This window comes from Xiphophorus couchianus, chromosome 23 (assembly GCF_001444195.1).
Source record: "Xiphophorus couchianus chromosome 23, X_couchianus-1.0, whole genome shotgun sequence".
NCBI classification, from domain to species: domain Eukaryota; kingdom Metazoa; phylum Chordata; class Actinopteri; order Cyprinodontiformes; family Poeciliidae; genus Xiphophorus; species Xiphophorus couchianus.
In genome coordinates this window covers 24,753,066-24,773,462 of record NC_040250.1, presented here as the reverse complement: position 1 = coordinate 24,773,462, position 20,397 = coordinate 24,753,066, and the positions used below count along the sequence as shown (strand labels likewise).

At 41.9% G+C, this 20,397-nt stretch overlaps 1 protein-coding gene across 2 annotated transcripts; it reads left to right on the top strand.

Annotated features, from left to right (window-relative positions):
• The first annotated feature begins 2,012 nt into the window (after window positions 1-2,012).
• zdhhc2 (zDHHC palmitoyltransferase 2) lies at window positions 2,013-20,177 on the top strand. Of its 2 annotated transcripts, none has more exons than XM_028008707.1 (13): window positions 2,013-2,333; window positions 6,702-6,728; window positions 7,683-7,777; window positions 8,159-8,279; window positions 8,429-8,498; window positions 8,613-8,645; window positions 12,431-12,551; window positions 14,338-14,470; window positions 15,543-15,669; window positions 18,424-18,516; window positions 18,663-18,754; window positions 19,063-19,127; window positions 19,204-20,177. In XM_028008707.1, the coding sequence occupies exons 1-12, from the start codon at window positions 2,207-2,209 to the stop codon at window positions 19,101-19,103; spliced, it is 1,080 nt and encodes a 359-aa protein (XP_027864508.1). In that variant the 5' UTR covers window positions 2,013-2,206; the 3' UTR covers window positions 19,104-19,127; window positions 19,204-20,177. The 2 variants fall into 2 exon arrangements, with proteins under 2 accessions (XP_027864508.1, XP_027864507.1); XM_028008706.1 differs by having other exon boundaries at window positions 2,015-2,333; window positions 18,663-18,778.
• Window positions 20,178-20,397: the final 220 nt, after the last annotated feature.

Sequence of the window (20,397 nt, the reverse complement as noted above, 5' to 3'; positions counted from 1 at the left end):
ACCCTGCCGAGACAGACAACCACACAAAGCTAAAAATAACATTCGAGTCAATGAGCTTTAGGAGAAACGCCACACTTTCGGCTGACCTGAAATTGTCAAAAGTGATGGTTTCAGCCCACACTGTTTGCTGCGCAGCAGATAAAGTAGGTCTCTGGGACTGAGTGGCTCAAAAAGACTTGTTTGCTTAAGAAAAACAAAATAAAAAAACCGTGAATTAATAGGTTGCTGCTTTCAGGATAAAGTCCCGTTGACCGAGTTAAAATCCACTGCAGAGATTTGAAAAAAAATGTGTAATGATTTACAGGGGTTTACAAGCAGTCAGAATTGGCATGTAGTAATATTTTTAGCACTTTTCCACGATGAAAGCCATTTTAAACATCACTATGGATCTATATGAATATCCTTGAAGGGGATAAAACCTCCAAAATGTTTCTGATTTGATTTTTATGCACGTTTTTCTGAGTGTACTCTGTGTTTCCTCTTTGTGTATTTGGGGATTCTCCAGGAACTGCTGGTTTATATATTAATTGTCGGCTCTAAATTAAACCTAGGAGGGCTTGTAATCATTATTCTGGTTTGTCACTCTGATGGACTGGTGACATTGGGATGTAGAATATGTCATATAACAACAGACATAATGTTCTGTGACAGTGGATCTGAAGTTTTTTTTATTATTATCACAGTAAATACTTTGTTTTCCAAAAATCACCATACTGACAGACATTTTTATTTTGAAGCAGCTGTAGGACTTTCACTTTGTTGGGTTATGTCAAATAATTTGAGCTACAAAAAAAATCTGTAACTTTGTAAATAATTAAATCCATAAACTTTTTAAAAACACCAATAGGACGTCTTTTTTCAGGTATTTCAGCTGCATAACTGGCAACAAACTCAAATATTGATTCATTTTAGAAAAAAAAATTTCTCCTCCTTTAGAAACATGCATTAGAGCCATCAGTGCCACAATAAAATAATTTTCATTTCAGATAAATGAGTCCTGGGTGTTTTCCTTCTCTCATAAATGTGTCAATGTGTTATTTATTCACAGTAATGCTTTTGTTTTAGTTTTTAAAACACAAGAATTAGAGCATAGTTTTGTAGTTTTAGCCTATCTGATGACATTGTAAAACATTTAATCTGATTTTCTGTTCATTTACTCAGTATAGCCATGTGAGTGGGTCTCATGCCGCCCGCTGATGAGATGTCGCCCTGGGTAGTCGCCAAGGCCGACTATATCAGACACTGCCACTGATCGAAACTACACATAATAAACAACATTTTCTTTATTTAAAGGATAAAAACAGAAACGAACACTGGTTGAGCAAAATATGTTTCAATATGTCTAAAGTGTTTTTAGTTAGAATAATTTCTCAATGCTGTGTCCCGTAGCACTTTCTGTTGAGACAAACTACAAACTTACAGTGCATAGCTAGTGGATGACAACTGATTCCACGTGGTAAATTGTAGTTATTTACATACTGGTGAATTATAGGATGTTTGAGCGCCAACAGCGTCGGACGGAGTGGGACTCGAACCAGTAACCTGCCGATTGCGAGACGAACGTTCTGGGTCGGAAGAGCAAAGGCCAGAGTCCGGCTAAATATCTTGACCGCATAATATTGAGCAAACACGGACATTGTAATTAAAACAGACATTTGATAACGTAGGAAGGAGACTGCTTCTAATAAATATTAAACGGTGAAAACGCGGGGCATGATGGGAGGCGGCTGCCTTCACTACGACTGGACGAACTGGTCCAGTACATGTGAGTGTGTGTGTGCGTATATATCCAGTCTGAACTCACTGAACCCATCTCCTGCGCGCGCAGAAAAATGTGCCAGGCTTGCAGCATCCCGTGGACGTCATGGCAACGTGTCGCGCGGCTCTGGCTCTCAGTCAGACTTGCGTCTGTGTGCGCGCGTGTTTATGTGTGAGAATGCGCGCGGCAAGCCGTCTGATGTCGTCTTATTAATAGTTGGAGAGAGAGAGAGAGAGAGAGAGAGGAAGGGGGGGGCGGTGCGGCAGAGAGGCATCAGAGGAGCCCGGCGGGGATGTTGCGACTGAGCTCCCGGTGAGGCTGATGATCGCACTCGGAGCCACACGATGCAGTGACGGCTCCTACGAGAAGAAGCAGGAGACACGCGCCGCGGGAGAAGAGGAGCAGCACTCGAATGCGCACGATACGATGATCGGCTCGTCGTAGACCATGGCGCCGTCGGGTCCACGGAGCATCAAGCGGGGCTGTCAGAGAGTCCTCTACTGGATCCCGGTCCTGTTCATCGCCCTCATAGTGGCGTGGTCCTACTACGCCTATGTCTTGCAGCTTTGCATAGGTAAGAGCCGGCTGTCTGGGTACTATGAGGGTGTGTGTGTGTCTGTGGGGGATATAGAAGGAGGAATACCTCTGTCTGGTATTTTGTCTCTTTTGTTATTGAGGAGGAAAAAACGGGTTTCATTTTTGTTTTAGGTCCGAGACAAAAACTGTTTTGTTTTTCCTCTTTTAATGGTGCAGACGCAAACTGGGGCCAAGGCATAAGCAAACAAAGCTGCTTAGGTCCCCTGGAGCCCAACAGGGGATGGGTCTTAATAGCAATAATACTGTAATGAAAGTCAGTCAATTGACATTTAAAATGTCCTTTTATTAGAGTTTAGTGTTTTAATTATTTCGTTGTTTATTTGATATTGACAGATATGAAAGTATGTCACAGTGAACATAGGCGTAGCTAATTCACTACACTCCTCATTAAAATGAACCGTTAAAGTTAAGATCAACAGTAAAATAAACAATATTTTAAAATGAGTACAATTCTGGTCCATCTTTAGTCTTTTCTTAAGCCTCGAAATGAATATTTGAAATGAATATTAAGTTCAAGGCTTAAGAATTGCGCCTGGAAAAACGTTTCAGCCCCTTTGAGCTGTTTGTCGCATTTCAACCACAACCTTCAATGTGCTTTACTGCGGTTTTTACTTTCATTGACCGACAGAAAGTAGTGTCTGACAGCGGCGTGTAAGGGAAGGGATTAAATGTTATCCAAAACGTTTGTAGGAAAAAAATCTGAAAAGTGTGGCCAGGATTTTTTTTTCTCTCATAACAGATCCCTTTTGTAGTGTGTCCGACTGTATGGTTGGTGTTGTTCTACTGGACGGTGAACTTTAAGGTGGACCTGCACCTTTTGCAGCATTTACCTCTTAGCTCTTACCAGCGCTCCTGAAACGTCCCCACAGCATGATACAGCCACCGCTTTGCTTACTTTCAAGCTATCTCTCTCTCTCTCACCTTCCTCCACATGTTGCTTACTGCATAGCTTGAGACAAAATAGCAAATCTCAGATGTCATAGTTCTATTATCACACCCATAAAGAACTAGCTTGATGCTATCTTTCATGGAATATATTTCCAGAGCTTTGCATTTATATTCCGCATGACAATGTTTCTTTGTGCCTGTTACCGCCCTCAAACCACATGCTCACTTTCAGGTTGGGTATGGGACATTTTGATAGAGGAAGGAGAAAGAATGAGGAAAATGTAGTTTAGTCTGTATTGAATACTAATGTACAATTAGAGGTTAGGGTAACCTTAACCCTAAGGCTAACCCCATGATGCAGCTCCTCTCAACAATGGACTTTTTCTTTCCACCATCCCATGAAGTTCACACTCGTAGAGCGCATCACGATCAGTTGTCGCGTCTGCAGAAAAGCCGCACCACAGCATGACGCTGCCACCACCAAGCTTCACACTGTGCGAGGCTCGTGGTTCAGATGAAGGCCAGCTCCGTCCGCTCGAGTTTGTACGTAGTTGTGATGTGACAAAACGCGAAGCTGTTCGGCGAGGTCTGGCGTCCGATTTTAGTCTGTGTTTCTTTTCTCGCTTTCGTTCCTAAAAGAAGAAAATGTCAGAGAATAGTTTCAAAATGTGGCTTTTTTTGAAAAATCATCTCTTCTGAGAGTTGTTTGAAGGTGTATTAAGGTCGGACAATTTTTTTTGTTGTTGATTAATTACAATAATATAGTCAAACGACAAAATTATCAGAATGTTCTGAGGGAAAAACGCTTAGATACATCAGTCAACATCTGACATCAGTCCATGTGGTTCTTTGCTCAAAACAGACTCAATTGTTTGCTCAGATGTTTGAAACTCCAAATTATTAGCTATAATTAGATGCTAATGGGTTAAAAGGTTAGGTAGTTCTATTAAGGATCATATGAACCAAAGTATAAGTACATATATGTATACTTATACCAAAGTATAACTTCACAAAATGCCTAATTCCTCATTTTAATAGTTTGTTATTTTTCATGTTGGAGTTCTCATAAAATTGCGAATTTATTCAGGCGATATTACGACTGTATTCTTGTAATGTCACGCCTTTCTTTCTTGTAATTAAAAAAAAAAGAAGAAAATCTTAGCCTGACCCTAATATTCAAGTCCAAATACAAATAGAATCTGTAAAACAAGATGGCGGTTCTGGGTGTGCTGATGTCATTCTTGACTATGGAAACCCAAGAATTTCAATGGCGAAAAAAAAAACAAAATCCCGATTTTTCAAAAAGAAAAAAAAAGTAATGTGGAACAGAAAGACTTGTTAGTTTTCCCCAACAATGATCAAAATGAGCGGGGTGATATTTATTTAACTTTTTAATGGTTTTAACGGTTGTTGGACAGCGTACTTTCGATTAATAGTTCATCGGTAGTGCTTAATGTTAGCTAAAAATCCCCAACATTCAGTTACCGCCTTCATTACACGACGACGGTCATATGCTAGCATCTGCGGTTTTACATGCTGTTGCAAAAACATAAACCGCAGGACAATAAACCAGTGTGTCCTGTCGACCGGTGCAGCGTGACAGGATATAAGAAACAGATTAGACCATCTGATTCTCCCTCTGCCACTTCATCATCACCAGCTTAAAGTCTTACAGTGAAAGCTTCAAGGCTCGTGTGCTCACCCCGCACCCGCCGTCCAAATTTATATCCACCAGCACAGACACAATCAGCATTATCTGCTGGCAAAAAGCCGGACCCCTAATGGCTTTTCTGCACGCGCTCGGACCGGGCTTCCTGAGTTTACGGAGTTGACCCGGATAGTAATGGTTTTCTAGGATGTCTCGCTCGCGCTCCATTTGGCAGCAAGAAGTCAGAGCGCGTGGAAGGAGAGTCAAAAGAGAAAAAAAAAGGAAAAAAGTGGACTGGGGGGGATGAAATGGAGACGGTCTAATGAGAGAGGAGAGGATGTTCTGACAGCTTGTTCCCGAAATATTAACCTTCTTCACAGAATCAACCCTTTATTACAGATCAGTGAGCGCTGGAGGAAAATCCAAAATAAACCCTCCATCAGCAGGCTTCTTTTCCCCCTTCTTCTTCTTCTTCTTCTTCTGTAAACCGTGTTCCTTCGCATGCCTCGTCACAAGACTGAAATTGTGATGCATTCAGGTCACACAGATGAAAACAACAAGCAGCTGCTCCGCCCCCCCCCCCTCACTCAGCAGCAGACAGGACACACAGAGTCGGTTGTGTGAAAGTATCATCAGCTGATGCTCGTCCGATCACTTAATCCCATTGTCTGGCTTGCATAACTCGCCTCCAGAAATCTGCGGTCGACCCATTTTCCGCCATAGCGATACCAAACAGCATCAGCCTTTGAACCGGGCGCCTAGATCAGGTGGCAGTTTGGTTGTCGGAGACCAAAAACAGAACGCGTTTGTATCGCTCCTGCAGACATGTCAATGTAACATCCCTGCAACTGCCTTTACAGGAGCGGCATTGTATGTTTTACCAGGCACATGGTGCCACTTTATAGCGCAATCAAGTATGTTAACTTCACTTGTTATAAAACTGCTATCTCAAATATTGCTTAAATGAAATTTGGCTTTGTAATTTAGCACCTTGAAATTGGGCTTCTGTTTCTTTAAGAAGCTCCTGCTCTTTCTGAAACTCCGCCTTCAGGAAGTCGTCACAACATGGCTCCTCTATTAACCCTTTATGAAACGTTTTTACTGGTGTTGCATTGAGAAGTAGCTTCTATGATGAGCTCAGCAGTTCCACCAGGTGTTTGCTAATTTCTGCTGGCTAGTCTGAAGGAGCTGAGTGGGAGAGTCACGTGAGAGGGCTCCTCTGTTGAAGGGGAAACTCTGAAGGAGGAGGAGCTTCGTCTTCGAAGGCGGGCCTAGGTCCAACCAGGCGTTTTTTGCACAGCTGAGTGGTTGCCATGGAGATTAAAGGCTTTCTCAAACTAGCAGGAAAGAATGAAGGCAACATTTCAGGGAATAACATTAGAACATGATTTAAAGCTTAAGAAAAGAGTTGATTTTAGATGATACTGACCCCTTCAGCCTCACACACGTTTTCTTTCGTTTCCACATGTTCGCTGCGGAGGTTCCGCCGATGTATTCGATTAACCGCGTCCACTATTCCTTCCTGCAGCTCTCCACCAAATGAGGCGTTCGCGCGTCTGCGCCGGGTTTTCTCAGGGAATGATATCAGAGGCACATTTTCCGACAGACTCAGTGAGTCAAACCGAATGCATATTGATTTTGCGTCTGACCGCACTGAGCTCAGGAACCGAAGGCTCCACCAGCTCAGCGCGTATTCACTTCCACCGCTCTGAAGTCAAAACGCTTGACTTTTTTCCTACAGCTGCGCTGCGCTCACCCACAGCATATTTCCTCACGCTGACTGTCTTTCTTCAATGGTTTGTTTTCCAGAATCCATCGAGGACACAGGAGAAAAGGGTAAGAGATCTATGAGATCTATTCTTCCATTCGAACAAAGAGAACGGAGCTCCAACTTCAAAAATAATGTGATAGTTAGTCACAACTAATTAAATTGATCAAACGTACTTTATTTACATTTATCTAACATGACAGTTTAATAAATTGACTTGGATTAACGTAATTTTGTCACTTGTGACCAGTTAACACAACATATTTAGGTTGGATCACCTGTTTTCTTTTTTCGGTTGTTTAGCCACGACAAAGCTTTAGGTATGAAGCTTTCCCAAAGTATTCACACCCTGTTCACATCTCCTCGTTTTGTCATGTTACAGCGATTTCTGTGAGGACTTCATAGAACAAACAGCATCATGCACTGAAAAAAAAAAATTCTTTGAAAGAACTTTAAAAAAATCTCTCTAGTTTGTTATGGCTAATTTTATTAGTTTTGCTCAAACTATAATCCTGATTTGATTGAAGATGTGATTGGAATTGAAAATTGAGAAGGAGACAAAATCTACCCATTTCTTGCCAAGGTAATTGTGAGCCAATATATAGTTCACTAATATAATTTATATAGAGTTGTTAAACATTTTGGATTACCCTGTAAACATAATTCTTTAGCATATACTCTCCTTCTCACCCTTAATTAATGCATAATAAACAGTCATTAATGATTTATAAAGTGTTTATAGAGGCATGGATAACATATAAACTATTTATTAGCCATCTATAAGAGTTACCGGTGAGTTCTTCAGTGAACAGCCACCATGAATACCAGGCATTGAATGCTAATAACAGTGTAATAACTGAGGTTTCTCCTATGAAGGAGAAGGCGTGGTAACACTGTAGAAATTCCCACTATGAACACAGCCACACACACACACACACCCACACACACACACACACATGCACACGCCTACACACGCACGCCCACACACACACAGACTGTTGTTCCTGTCGGTCTGCTTGCAGTCGTCTACCTGCTGGCCTACCACGCCATCTTCATCATGTTCGTGTGGGCGTACTGGCAGACCATCTTCACCAAACCCATGAACCCCCTGAAGGAGGTGAGTGCGTCCGGTCGGGATGATGAAACGCTACAGGAAGCGGGCTACAGCTTAGACTAATAATGCTTCCTGGTAGAAGCGCCTAAAGCTGCTGCAGTTTAACGGCTGTGATTTTGACCGCAGAGTGATCACATGAACACATTTCACCTCTGCATTGGCTCACATATGAGATCCCTCCTTATGAGACGTAATGGATTGATCAGTGGAGGTTTCATCCAACTTAATAAATTCTCTCCACGCTGCCTGTTATTATCATCTGGGTTATTTGCTTCCACTGTTCAATCGCATAGTTTTTGGGGGGGGTTGTCAGCAATGTCCAGCCAGCTCTGCGCTTGTGGCACAAGCGGGCTGAGCGTTCTCTCTCCCCTCTGCCCCGCGTAGTTCCAGCTGTCCCACTCTGACAAGGAGCTACTGGAGCGCGAAGATTGCGGAGAGTCCCAGCAGGAGATCCTGAGGAGAATAGCCAAGGATCTTCCCATCTACACGACCACCAACTCCGGAGGTAACGACACGCTCCACGAACAAGCCTTACGGGGTTCTGTAACTGCCAAAAAGTACTCAGTCCGGCCCGGCTCGGCCTCTTTGGGTCAAGTGCTAAGAGAGGCCGCGGCGGCTGATTACTGAGTGATTGAACTGACTGTGTCTCCTCAGCGATCCGTTTCTGTGACCGCTGCCAGCTGCTGAAGCCTGATCGATGCCACCATTGTTCAGTCTGCGATAAGTACGCCTCCCCCGCACCGCCGCAGCACAGATCATATAACAATATAGCACGATAGCATGCTGACAGGAGGAGTCCAATTTAATTACAGTGATGTTGACTCGTGCTGTGTTGCAGATGCATCCTGAAGATGGATCACCACTGCCCCTGGTACGTACCGCACCGCACCGTCGCCCCGACGGCAATGTAAATAAAATCCCTGTTCGGGCGCCACTTGTTGTTGCGCAACACCCCCCCCCCTCCTTTCTGTCTCTACTCTCTCACTCTCGTACTTCCTCTTCTGAGAGGGGAGATGTGCTACCAGCTCTCCGTCTAACGGGTCCGTTGAGTTTCCTAAATCTGCTGGGATTTACCCTGTCCAGAACTGAAGTAAACTCTGTTTAAGCTGGTTTCGAGAAACGATTCGCCTGGTTATCTGACGGCCTACATCCAGGTGTCCCACCCTTCTTCCCCCTGTGAATTAGCCAGACTGAGCAGCCTACAGCCAACTAGTTTCACAGAGCACACCTGTTAACGGTCGCTCGTTCTCTATTTTGCAACTTGCATTTGTTATTGAACCAAGTAGGTTTTAGTAACTCGGGCGAGTCCCAAGGATGTTGTTTTACATATGGGCTACCAGCAACCTAAAAACATTTTCCACTTTTTCCTCTCCAGAATCAAACATCACAGCTATTTTACAACCATCAAAGAACTTTAAGGCGACTCATTAACTGAATGTCCACAACATCTTTTAGATTTTCTTTATGCTAAATATTTTATTAGTAAGGCATTTTTGCAAGGGTCAGTACAGCTTAATTCAGTAGCAGAAATAATCAAATAAGTACAATCAATCATCTAGTCTATCTTTCCCTACTGCTGACACTGAGAACTAAAAAAGGAACCTTAGAGCGAGACGGACGGAGTTTGGCGCCTCGAACCCCAGACCTGGCACGACGACGAAGAAGGTGCGGCAGCAGGAGGAGGAAGTTGATCGACGAAGGCAGGGATCTCTGTAGGTCCGATGAACTTCTTCTCCGCATGGATGGTGAGGTCACACAGGACTTGGTGCTGGCAGGAAAAAAGGCACCAGTTCTTCTTCCTTGTCTTTGTCTTCATCTTTGTCTTTGGGGTCAGAACCCAGCCGATGAGAGAAGTGCGATTCGAAGCCACAGATTGTGGGCCAGACGGGTTGGTCTCCATGTGCAGGACAGTCTCCGGCTCCGTGGCCCCGGCTCTTCTTCAGCTGCAGAGTTCTTTGTCCATCTCTTGGCTCGAAGCTGCCCGGAGGATCCAACGAACGGTTCCTCTTTTGCACCCACCTTATATAGGGTTCATCTGTCTGCTTAGACAGATGATCTCATATCCGTCACTGTCTTAAGAGACATCATGTCATGATGTCTGTGCCAATGTCTCAGGGCTGCTCAACCTCCTATGTCCAAATAAGGTGCTGATCATCTCTGCTCTCCTGTTAGTTCCCCTGTTTCCCTTAGCCTGTCACCTTTCACCTACCATCTACCTCCAACATATCAGTGATGTTTAATTGCAGTTTTACAACCTTTTACACCATTTCAAGTTCAATGTCAAAATCACATTTATATCACATTTATTTTCTTTAGCTTCTCTGATTTAGCATTCATTTATAATTTTATAACCATAACTTATATCACATTTATTTTCTTCAGCTTCTCTGATCTATCATTCATTTATGATTTTATAACCATAACTTATTAGTTACTCTTATTATGATCTTAATGTGAGTTATTACAGATGTTTTCTGAAAAGAAACCAAGAATAATCTATTATTCTAATTATTTGATACCAAAGTTACATTTGCTTGTTTTTCTTATAAGTGTTCTCACAAATATAAGTGTAAGTATTATTACAAGTAAATCAATATTAATATAAGTATTTTACTTTGAATCTTATCAAATTACTCAAAATGTTTAGATTTAATTTTTTTAAAACTTTCATGCTTTAAAATAGTCTCAGCTATTTTTATAAATCTGCAGGCTGGAAACATACTTCCTCTTTTTCCAGGAAACCTGCTTTTCCTGTTTAATGACTCTCTCTGACTATGATTTTTTATGATTAGATAGAAAAAAGTAGAATTAAAGCAAAGTTTGCATGAGACAAAAACAACACACACAACCAGATTTATTTTATTGACACTTAAGTCTACTGTTGGGCCTTGATATCACTTGAGTGATTCATTTTAAAGATAACTTTATTTATTATTACTGTTAAACCAACTTTATTGACACTTAAGTCTACTGTTGGGCCCTGATGTCACTTAAGTGATTCATTTTAAAGATAACTTTATTTATTATTACTGTTAAACTAAAATCTCCAGCATGGGGAAGTGGGATGAGCTCGGATTTTCTTGACACTATTTATGGTACGTCACTTTCCGTTTGCGTTCGGACTAGCAGGAGTTTTCCGTAACGCCGTGTGCAGAGCCTCGTGAAAGTGTTCGCACCCCTTGAGCATTTCCAGTTTGTCACATTGCAGCTGCCAGTGGCAGTTCTAGGAAATTTTTATATCGGTGACGAGACCGAGCCAGAAAAATATTTAGGGAGGGAAAGGCTAAAAAGAAAACAAAATATATATATAAATATATGTGTGCACATATACAGTTATATTTTTTATTTATTTTATGGATTTATTTATCGGGTTTTATGTTTCGTTTTCATTTTTACCTCACAGCATAATTGCTCATGTCGTATTTTGGCTAAATTGAGACACCTGCATAATATCGATCTACTTGCACTGCTACTTCCCACTGCCTCATTCCCCTTGTCTTCACCCTATCGGAAAATTTGTTTCAGTCCAAAATCCATATATTTTTTCCCCATATTTTGTGTTTTTTAATATTTTCCAAAAACTACTCAATTATAACTCTGCATGCCTTTCTATGATTCCTTTGGCAGTGCCCAGCGGGGTGGCTGACATTTTTCAAGAAGGGGCGACGGCCCCCCCTTTGCCCCTCACTTGTGGGCGCCACTGGCAACTACAAACTTCAATATATGTTGTTGGTGTTTGTATGTGAAAGAAAAGCACAAAATAGTACATAGCTGTAATCTGTGAGGAAAAGATGCATTATTCCTTTTCTTAAAAAATAAAATTCATAAAACTCTAAATTGTGAGGTGCTTTTGTATCCAAAACCCTGCTCTCTGACACCATTAAACAATATTAAACCAAAATGGAGTCTAATAATTTCACCTCAGTGTAAATCCAGCTCTTCTTAAAGATTTGTTAGAGAGAGAAAAAAAACCTCCACAAGTTGTGAAAAGGTAACAGAACCCCAAAAATCTCACTTTTAGCAAGAAGACAGTCAGAAGAATCACAGTTTTCAGCGAGCCACAAGTGGGAGGAAACATGTGGAAGAAGAAGTTATTTTCTGTGTTCAGAAAATAACTTTTTGGCCAAAAACGCTAAAACCTGAATACGACATCCCCAAATCTGAAAACGTGTTGTGGTAAGACGTTTCCTCGGAGTTGAAAGGAATAAAGATGGAGTCAAATGCAGGGCGACCCTGGAAGCAAGCGAGCAGCAGGACAACAACACCTGCGATAAAGCCACAAAATGGCCCAGTCAAAGTCCACACCTGAATTCAAATGAGAATCTGTGACAAGAACCTGACTTGTCTTGTGACAACATGTGGAAAAGGCGTATCGGTACTTTTGTAAACACGCTATTATTATAATAATTCAAGCGCAGCCAGAGAATCGACTGTCTGCTGAAGAAGTCCAAGCTGAGTCATCGTTCAACCTGAACGTGATCTGCTCTCTGCTGAGTTTTAACCAAAAACAATTGTTCAGATGACACCCTGTTTGCTCACCAACCAGCAAATAATCCAGCAGGATGAACTAAAACGACAACAGGATAGCAAATGTGTTGCTTAGCGTCTCGTTCGGGGGGTTAACTCTAACGACCTTTCTTCATCGTCTGTCTGCAGGGTAAACAACTGCGTGGGATTCTCCAACTACAAGTTCTTCATGCTCTTCCTGGCCTACTCGCTACTTTACTGCCTTTTTATTACCGCCACAGATCTCCGGTACTTCATCAAGTTCTGGACAGTAAGTACAGATAAATCGGCACATTCATCCTGTAAAACGTACAAGCATGTACTGTTTGTTTGTTTGTTTGTTTTTTTCATATTGTGACGTTTGATCTTTCTAACAAGGCTGGAGGTAGAGCACATTTCCGTCTGAGAGAGTACCTGGTACGAACCACGCGGCTGGTTAGCGATGCACTAAATTAGAAACTAGAAACAGTGGCACGCAAAAGTTTGAGCTCCCCCTGAAATATTTAGCTTGCTTTTTTTTCTTTTCTTTTTTTTTTAAAGCTTCCTGTTTGAGCTGCGTTTCGGTTGCTGTGCTGCAGCCGGTGACATTGAGAACGTCTCTCTGCTAGAGGAAGACGGGGGGTTTTCACCGAATACCTGCCGAGTTTGGAAGGGAGCGCCACGCCATCTGGAAAACAGATGGAGGCGCCTGTTTCAGCTGACAGTAAAGGGCAGGACGGCCCGTCAGAAACAGCGCATGGTTCTGCTCGACGGCGAAAGAGATTCTGTTCAGGGGAACCGAACTTGTCTGTCACTGTGTGAAGAGCTCTATGGAAGCCCATTTTCAACAGCAATTTAAAGGAATTAAAAGAAAAAACAACCTAGTTATTAAGTATGCCATAACTATGAGACTGCATCTCACAATTATTACTGATCGTTTTTATTAAACACTGTCAAAGCTCTCAGATGCTGAGCTCTAATCATAAACATACGCTTTAGATATCACAGTCTGTTACGATATTATTAATGACTGTTTTAAGACAGTAATCAGTCATAATTATTAACAATGAGCTTGGAAGTGGTAAGAAGAAGACTAGCATATTACATGTTGATTTTTTTTTTTTTTTTTTTACATAAGTAGGCAGTAATTTAAAACTAATGTCATCCGGATGGCTAATTAGCACATGCTAAGTAGTAGCTTGCTGGTGAGCAAATGCATGCTAGCCTTATTTAGCTTGTAGTGAATGATGCCGTGAGTTTAACATGATGCTATTTGCTTCTCTAAGTCTCACTGGTCTTACTGGTCAGTGATGCTGATGTAGTTTGCCTTAAATTGAAGAATAAAGGACAGAGCCGAACATCTTCAGTCACAACGTTAGCCAAAAGCTAAAGCTGCGGTGGCTTAAAGCTAACTTTAGCTTTTGCTGGATGCTAACCAGCGTACGGCTAACAGGACTGCTGCACTAAACACAAGATATGCTAAGCTAATTAGCCATTTGCTAAATACCTTGAATTCTAAGGTATTTAGCATTGACAGGACATCTCTACCATTTCTGCCAAGAGGAGAGTTCAAATGTCTTGTGAGAATTTTACCAGAAACTCATTGATGGGCAACAAACCCCAAACAAAACAAAAAAAAAACACCACATATTTAGCTTGACATTGGTATAAAATTTGTATTTATTTGAATCCGTATGTATAATATGAAAGTGCGCTATGGTTTCAAACTTATTTATGCAATTCTTGTTTTATGTTTCAGTGAAGTAATTGTATTGAATTCTTCTACACAGAAGAAGGAGCATGGTTGTATGTAAACTCCTCAATGGGAACTCTTTGACTCAGCAACATGACAGTCAGTTTGTAATCACTATGAAATCTTTAATAACAGCACTTTTAATTATGGCTTCGTTGCTCATATTTAAAAAGATAATATCTCCTAATTAAAGTTTTTCCTTTTGGAGCTGGGCTTCCACAGGGACTCTGTAGGACACTGAATCTGTAATTCCCGTAGGTCCAGCCAGTCCTCTGCCCCTCAGAACCAGCGGGTTTATGGTAACGTTCTCCGTCTTCCTCCCTAGAAGGGCCTCCCGGACACCCAGGCGAAGTTCCACATCCTGTTCCTCTTCTTCTCGGCCTCCATGTTTTCCGTCAGCCTGGCTTCCCTCTTCATTTATCACTGCTGGCTCGTCTGCAAGAACAGATCCACGTTGGGTGAGTGTTGTTTCCAGCCACAGTCACCATCTGAGCCTAACACCGGGGCGGTCACCCAGAGCCGCAGGTTTTGGGGCGGGGGGCACTTTTTTATTTTATTATTTATTTATTTATTTGTGTTTTTCCATGATAAAAATATTACACAAAAACCTGTTATGAAACCAGAAACAAACATTGCAATTTGTCAAATGCCATCATCAAAATCAAGAATAATCAGAAAATATATGTTAAGTATATTAATCAGTGATTCAGTTATTAATCAAAGACCAGCTCTAAATAAATAAGGGGTTGATTTCAAGGATCTCTGTGTTTTGAAGTTTGTTCCAGATTTGTGGTGCATAGAAGCTGAAAGCTGCTTCTCCATGTCTGGTTCTGGTTCTGGGGACGCAGAGCAGAACCAGAACCAGAACCAGAACCAGAACCAGAACCAGAACCAGAAGACCTGAAGGGTCTGGAAGGTTCAAACAGCAACAGCAGATCTTTAATGTATTTTAGTGCTGAGCATTTGAGTGATTTATAAAATAACAAAAGTATTTCAAAGTCTATTAATTCTCTGAGCTACAGCGTATTGAAAAGAAAGAGGAAGTCGCGCCAACATTAAAATATATCATGTGCAATCGAATTAAGTTAGTCAAACTTCATTAATTTATGCCTGTTTAACCTGACAACCGAATAAACGTACAATGACAGTGACCTGCGCAGTTCGATGGACACATTGTGGCTGCGCTGCATCAGATAATCATACAACGGATTAATGCGCAAAATAATAGTTGCGGTGATCTGTATTTAGATAAAATAAAAACCTGTTTCCCTGTCTGATACTGTTTTATTCTTACAAACACCTCTGTATTTAAAATATTCTTAAAAGGTTGGATATTCAGATGAAAGAAGTGATATTCTTGTGGTTTCGTCACATGTAAATTGTTTCGATGCCGTTTTGGACGCGTAGCACTGACAGACAGACTCGTCTGTCTATCCGTGCTACGGTAGGAAAACCCGACGAGGCAGCACCGACAGTCAGAACACCGGGATGCGTTCGCTCATCTTTTCTCCTCTGTCTGTATCGCTTCAGAGGCAGTGCGTGCTCCCGTGTTTCGTCACGGCACGGACAAGAACGGCTTCAGCCTCGGTTTCACCAAGAACTTCCTCCAGGTGTTTGGGGATGAGGCCAAATACTGGCCTGTTCCCGTTTCCTCCAGGTGAGATCACCCGTCACAGCCGGTTGACGCCAAACGGTTTTAAAAGTGTTTGTGATGCTTCCCCCCCCCCCCCCCCCCCCCCGGGTACTCTGGCTTCCAACCAAAGTACAAAACCACAATGCTAAGTGAATTGTTTGTTTTTGTCTTTAAGTCTGTGTGAGTGCAGACTCTAACCTGCTTGGTGCCCTGGGCCAACGTGCGCCACGCATCATTTTAAAGAAAAATGAAAGTAACTAGAATAATAATATAAACGCACATGGCACAAAGAATAAAAGTAAACAACACAAATACATGCAATTAAAACAAATTACACCAATGTATACTATAGTTTGAAGACGACTAACATTTCCGTGCACAACGGTCAAATAACATACATAAAAAATAAAACAGTTTACACTGTTACACTTCGAGAAACATCAACTGTTATTATTAATAGCACTATTATGTTTTTTTAGAGGCTCACGGTGTCATTTTACAACACAATCAAGTACAGTAGCTTCAGTTGCTTTAAAAATGCTCTAAATATCAGTGACGTGCGGTGAGGTGCAAAGCTGGTGAGGCGCTGACTTAATGATAATCATATTTACAATTATAGATCCCCTGCATCTTATTGTTTACATAAGGAAATGTCGCGCATGCGGACAACGCTGGAGGGCAAATAGACAATTCTTTAACATGTCATGCATAGCCGCGCTGCCGCCGTAGAATAACTCCGTTAACTCAATCAAACTTGGACATGTAGATGTGAATAATTTCGTGCTGGGCTCCACAGCAAAGGGAAAAACCGTTAAAGTGCAACTCAAAACCGTCTTTCTCGCTCTCTGCATTGGCCAGGCTACACACAGACTCGTTGCCATGGCAAGTGACAACAACGCCCCTAAAAAAAAAACAAAAAAAAAAACACTAAAATATTTCCCACACAAAGAGCAGAACTTTCAGTCTGTTGCAGTAGTATGGTTTTAGGCTTAATGTTTATTTTGCGATTATCAAGTGTCTACTGTGGTAAGAGGAGAAAACTATAAATATATCGCTGCACTTGACTTTACTGTATGGCTAGCTCCGCGGCTAGCTCGCTGTTACTGTCTCTTACTCTGCAGTTGTGGAGTCACAATGTCTGGGATCATGAGCGCCCCCTGCCATGAGGCGAGAGAACTGCCTACCTCAACTCGAATCTGTTCTCTGCCGTTTATGAGTCACGTGACACACACAGTTGGTGACAAAAAAACACTGTACATTATATACATACGCTAAATTATGGAAAATCGGTTCATATAATAAATGTTTTTTAGCCATTTTATTGGAGATGTACAGACAGGAGGATCATGCTCCCATAGAATGGCAGCCAGCGCAGTTAGCGAGAGGTTGATCAATCCCAGGTGAGGCTCAGCTTGCTGCTGCCTCACCTGCTGCTCTTCCAAGCTTTTGAATGGGAAATGAAGAAAATTCAGCGATTTTGAAGAAAACAATAATCAGAATTGGTTAAGGTAAATAAAAAATAAATACTTTATAGTACAAACCCCAGGGTGAAAATAGCAATATAAATTATTTTATCATATTTTTCTATTATGACAGGTGAGGCTCTGCCTCACTTGCCTCCCCTGACCGCACGTCACTGGTATATATCAAGTATGACTTAAATAAAATTTGATATTGTATTTTAACACTTTGAAATTGGGTCTCTGTCTCTTTAAGAAGCACCTCCTCGTTCTGAAGTTCCGCCTTCAGGAAGTCGAACACAGTCTAACTGATGTATATTTTATACATGCATGAATGGAGTCGGTGTTCAACCTGGAGCTATCTGAGCCCGGCCACTTCCTGTCTAACAAAGTGCTTCAACCGACTGAAGGTCCCGGCGGAGCGCTGCGGCCACATCAGCAGCATCGCCGCTGTAAATCAATACAGAGGCTGCAGCTCCACAATCTCACTAATTCCTGCTGACAGAACGAGAAACACTCTGATTGTATCACTGCTGACGGACAGGAGGTCTAGATTTCCCTTCGGCTGTAAAAATCTATGATTTGAGTGTGCTGGGGAACTTCTCGCAAGTGAAAACAACGCTGCAGACGAAATACTGAACCCTGTTGTCACTTTCATGCACATGTAAGCTGCAGGAAACGGGAGTTTCTTCTTTTGTTTATCATTAATGCTACCTACTTTTTTCAGAGTTTTCTTACTATCTTCTGTTCATTATATAAATCTGGACATTTTTATTTTCTACTTCTCTCTTTGCTTCTTTATATGCAATGAGAAGAGAACACAATCTATGTGTGTTTGTGCAGTGAACAGGGCCGGATTCACAAAGATAAGGGTCCCTGGGCTAGAGTCTGTTTTGGTGCCCTATCCGAAAAGAAGGGGGGGGGGAAGCGTTTAACTCATGCAAATTACAGTACATTAATAGGTTGGCCCACAACACATAAGCAGGTTTAAAACGTCCCGTGTCTGATGGCGCCATGTTGGTCCCATAAAGATCTAATTTAAGTTCAGAACTTTCAAATATCTGAGAGTTTGTATACATGAACAACATCGTATAATGGTATGCCGAGTTTCATATAAGTTACAATGTAAAGCATACATTCATTACAAAAAATTCAAAGTCTTTGGTGCTTCCCTAAAAACTTGCTGCTGCCCCTATGAGCTCTTTTGAGAGTTCGGCCCAGGAGGGAGAAAGTAATAAATATAAGACCAGAGTTAAAATAGATCATTTGATTTTTATGTACAGTGTCAGCAGCTCTCCTTCCTGTGTTGTCTCTACAGTTTAGGTGACGGATGCTCATTCCCGACCTGCCTGGTGAATCTGGACCCTGAACAGTTGTCGTCGCCCTCTGGATCCAGCTCAGCCAGCAAGAGGTGACTGTTTTATCCTCTTTCACTTAAAATGCAAGAGAAAAAAGACAAATAACGAAATAAAACTGACTTTAGGTTTCATCCCAGCATACAGAACTATTTTCTTATAAACACAGTTTTATTAGTTGGCATCTGTTTGTTTTTTGTAGTGCAGCAGAGGGCCGCCAGTTCCCGTCCAAACCGCTCCGAGAGAGCCAGAGTCGACTGCTCATCAGCACCTCCTCCTGGCCAGAGAGTGAAGGTGCAGGAGACAAGGACAAGAAGGGCAAGGCCACGGGCACTGATTTTTTCGAAAGTATTCTTTGCACCCCTTTAACACTTCCACATTTTGTGACGTTGCAGCTCAAGATTTCAATAAATTGTGATTTTTATAATCCAACACAAAAATGATACATCTTAGCTGCTCGTCTGATTTTTAAACTTTTTTTTTTAAGTGAAAAAATGCAGAAATGTTCAAGGGGGATGAATACTTCTGCAACTTTTTCTACTTGTTTTACCTCACTGGAGTGTTTTACGTGTGTTTATGTGTGTGTGTGTGTGTGTGTTCAGGTGCCAGTAACCCGGTGATGACCATTGAGAACGAGGCGTAACAATCATCACACATGACCAGAAATGTAGGTAAACATAATCCCAACAGCCAGGATTAAACCCAGATCATCATCATCATCAGTAACTGTTTTCATCCTCCAGGTCAATGCTGCCCTCCTCCGTGTTTGTGCCTATCAGAACTCGGCGTGACTGGCGGCGACGTCCTCTGACGTCTGCCGTCACGCAACGCGACTCGACCGACGAGCAGTCCGGGATTTACCGCTGCCGTCAGAAAGTCAAGTGGAGTGGAAAAAAAAAATTATTAATTGAAAAAAAATGGAGATTGCATTCCAGTCATCTGCTCTTCTTTGGATGTAAATAAGCACAGAGATGCAGTCGAGAGAGGGCTGCATTTTCTTTTCCAACTCAGCTTTTTTTCTTTTCTGTTGCGTTCAAGAACCACCTGCTGCTGGTTTTTACCTGATTCTTTGGCACATCAAGAAAAAAAAAATTAAAAATTGCTGAGCGATATCGACTCGCTCTCTCTCTCTGACATTCCTTTCTCTTGTGAAATGTTTGTTCTGTTCGTTTCCACACGCATCATGGTGAGTATTGTAAACGTGAAAGAGTCGCATGCTCTCATCTCAGGATGTCGACGCAAACACAATGCTGGTAACGACATAAAAAAGAAGAAGAAGAAGTTGTAGTAATTAGTAAAAAAAAATCTTTGTTGTTGTTAGAAAAGGGCTCTTTTGACTCTGAGTGGCCTGAGTGAGGATGTCACTGAAACATCTGCTGGAGCTCACGTCTAACTGCTGCCCAGACGCTTCCCGACTGTTTCCCCTCCTGGACGCGGAGTTTCTGCAACCGGCGACAACCGACCGCCGTTGACAAGGAGAGACTGTTCAGCGTTTGGCTGAATTATTGAAAAACAAAACAGACAAACAAAAAAACATGTCTTGTACAGTCACTTTAGGCTGGAAATGACTACATTATTAAACTGTAACTCAATAGTGCTTTCAAGAATGTACACTTTGAAAAGCTTCGTTGTGACTTCTATTTTTCTATCTTTCTGTCTGTGAGGCGACGTAACAGTTGAGATGCCTTATGGGAATAAAATGAGCTCATCCTCTGTGTCGGCGTGTTTTGAAGATTTCAAGGTTTTCATCAGAAATGTACTGAACATTACAGTACATGCACTCGGTTCTTGGTCTGGGCTCCTTTTACACCAAAGCAACGATTGGCGACTGCAGCTTTAATCCTTTGCCGTATGAGCCCATCTTGACCCGCCAGGTCCTGTGAGAAAACACCTAAAACACACTGCAGAAATATTAAACATTGAGTATTTTTGGTTTC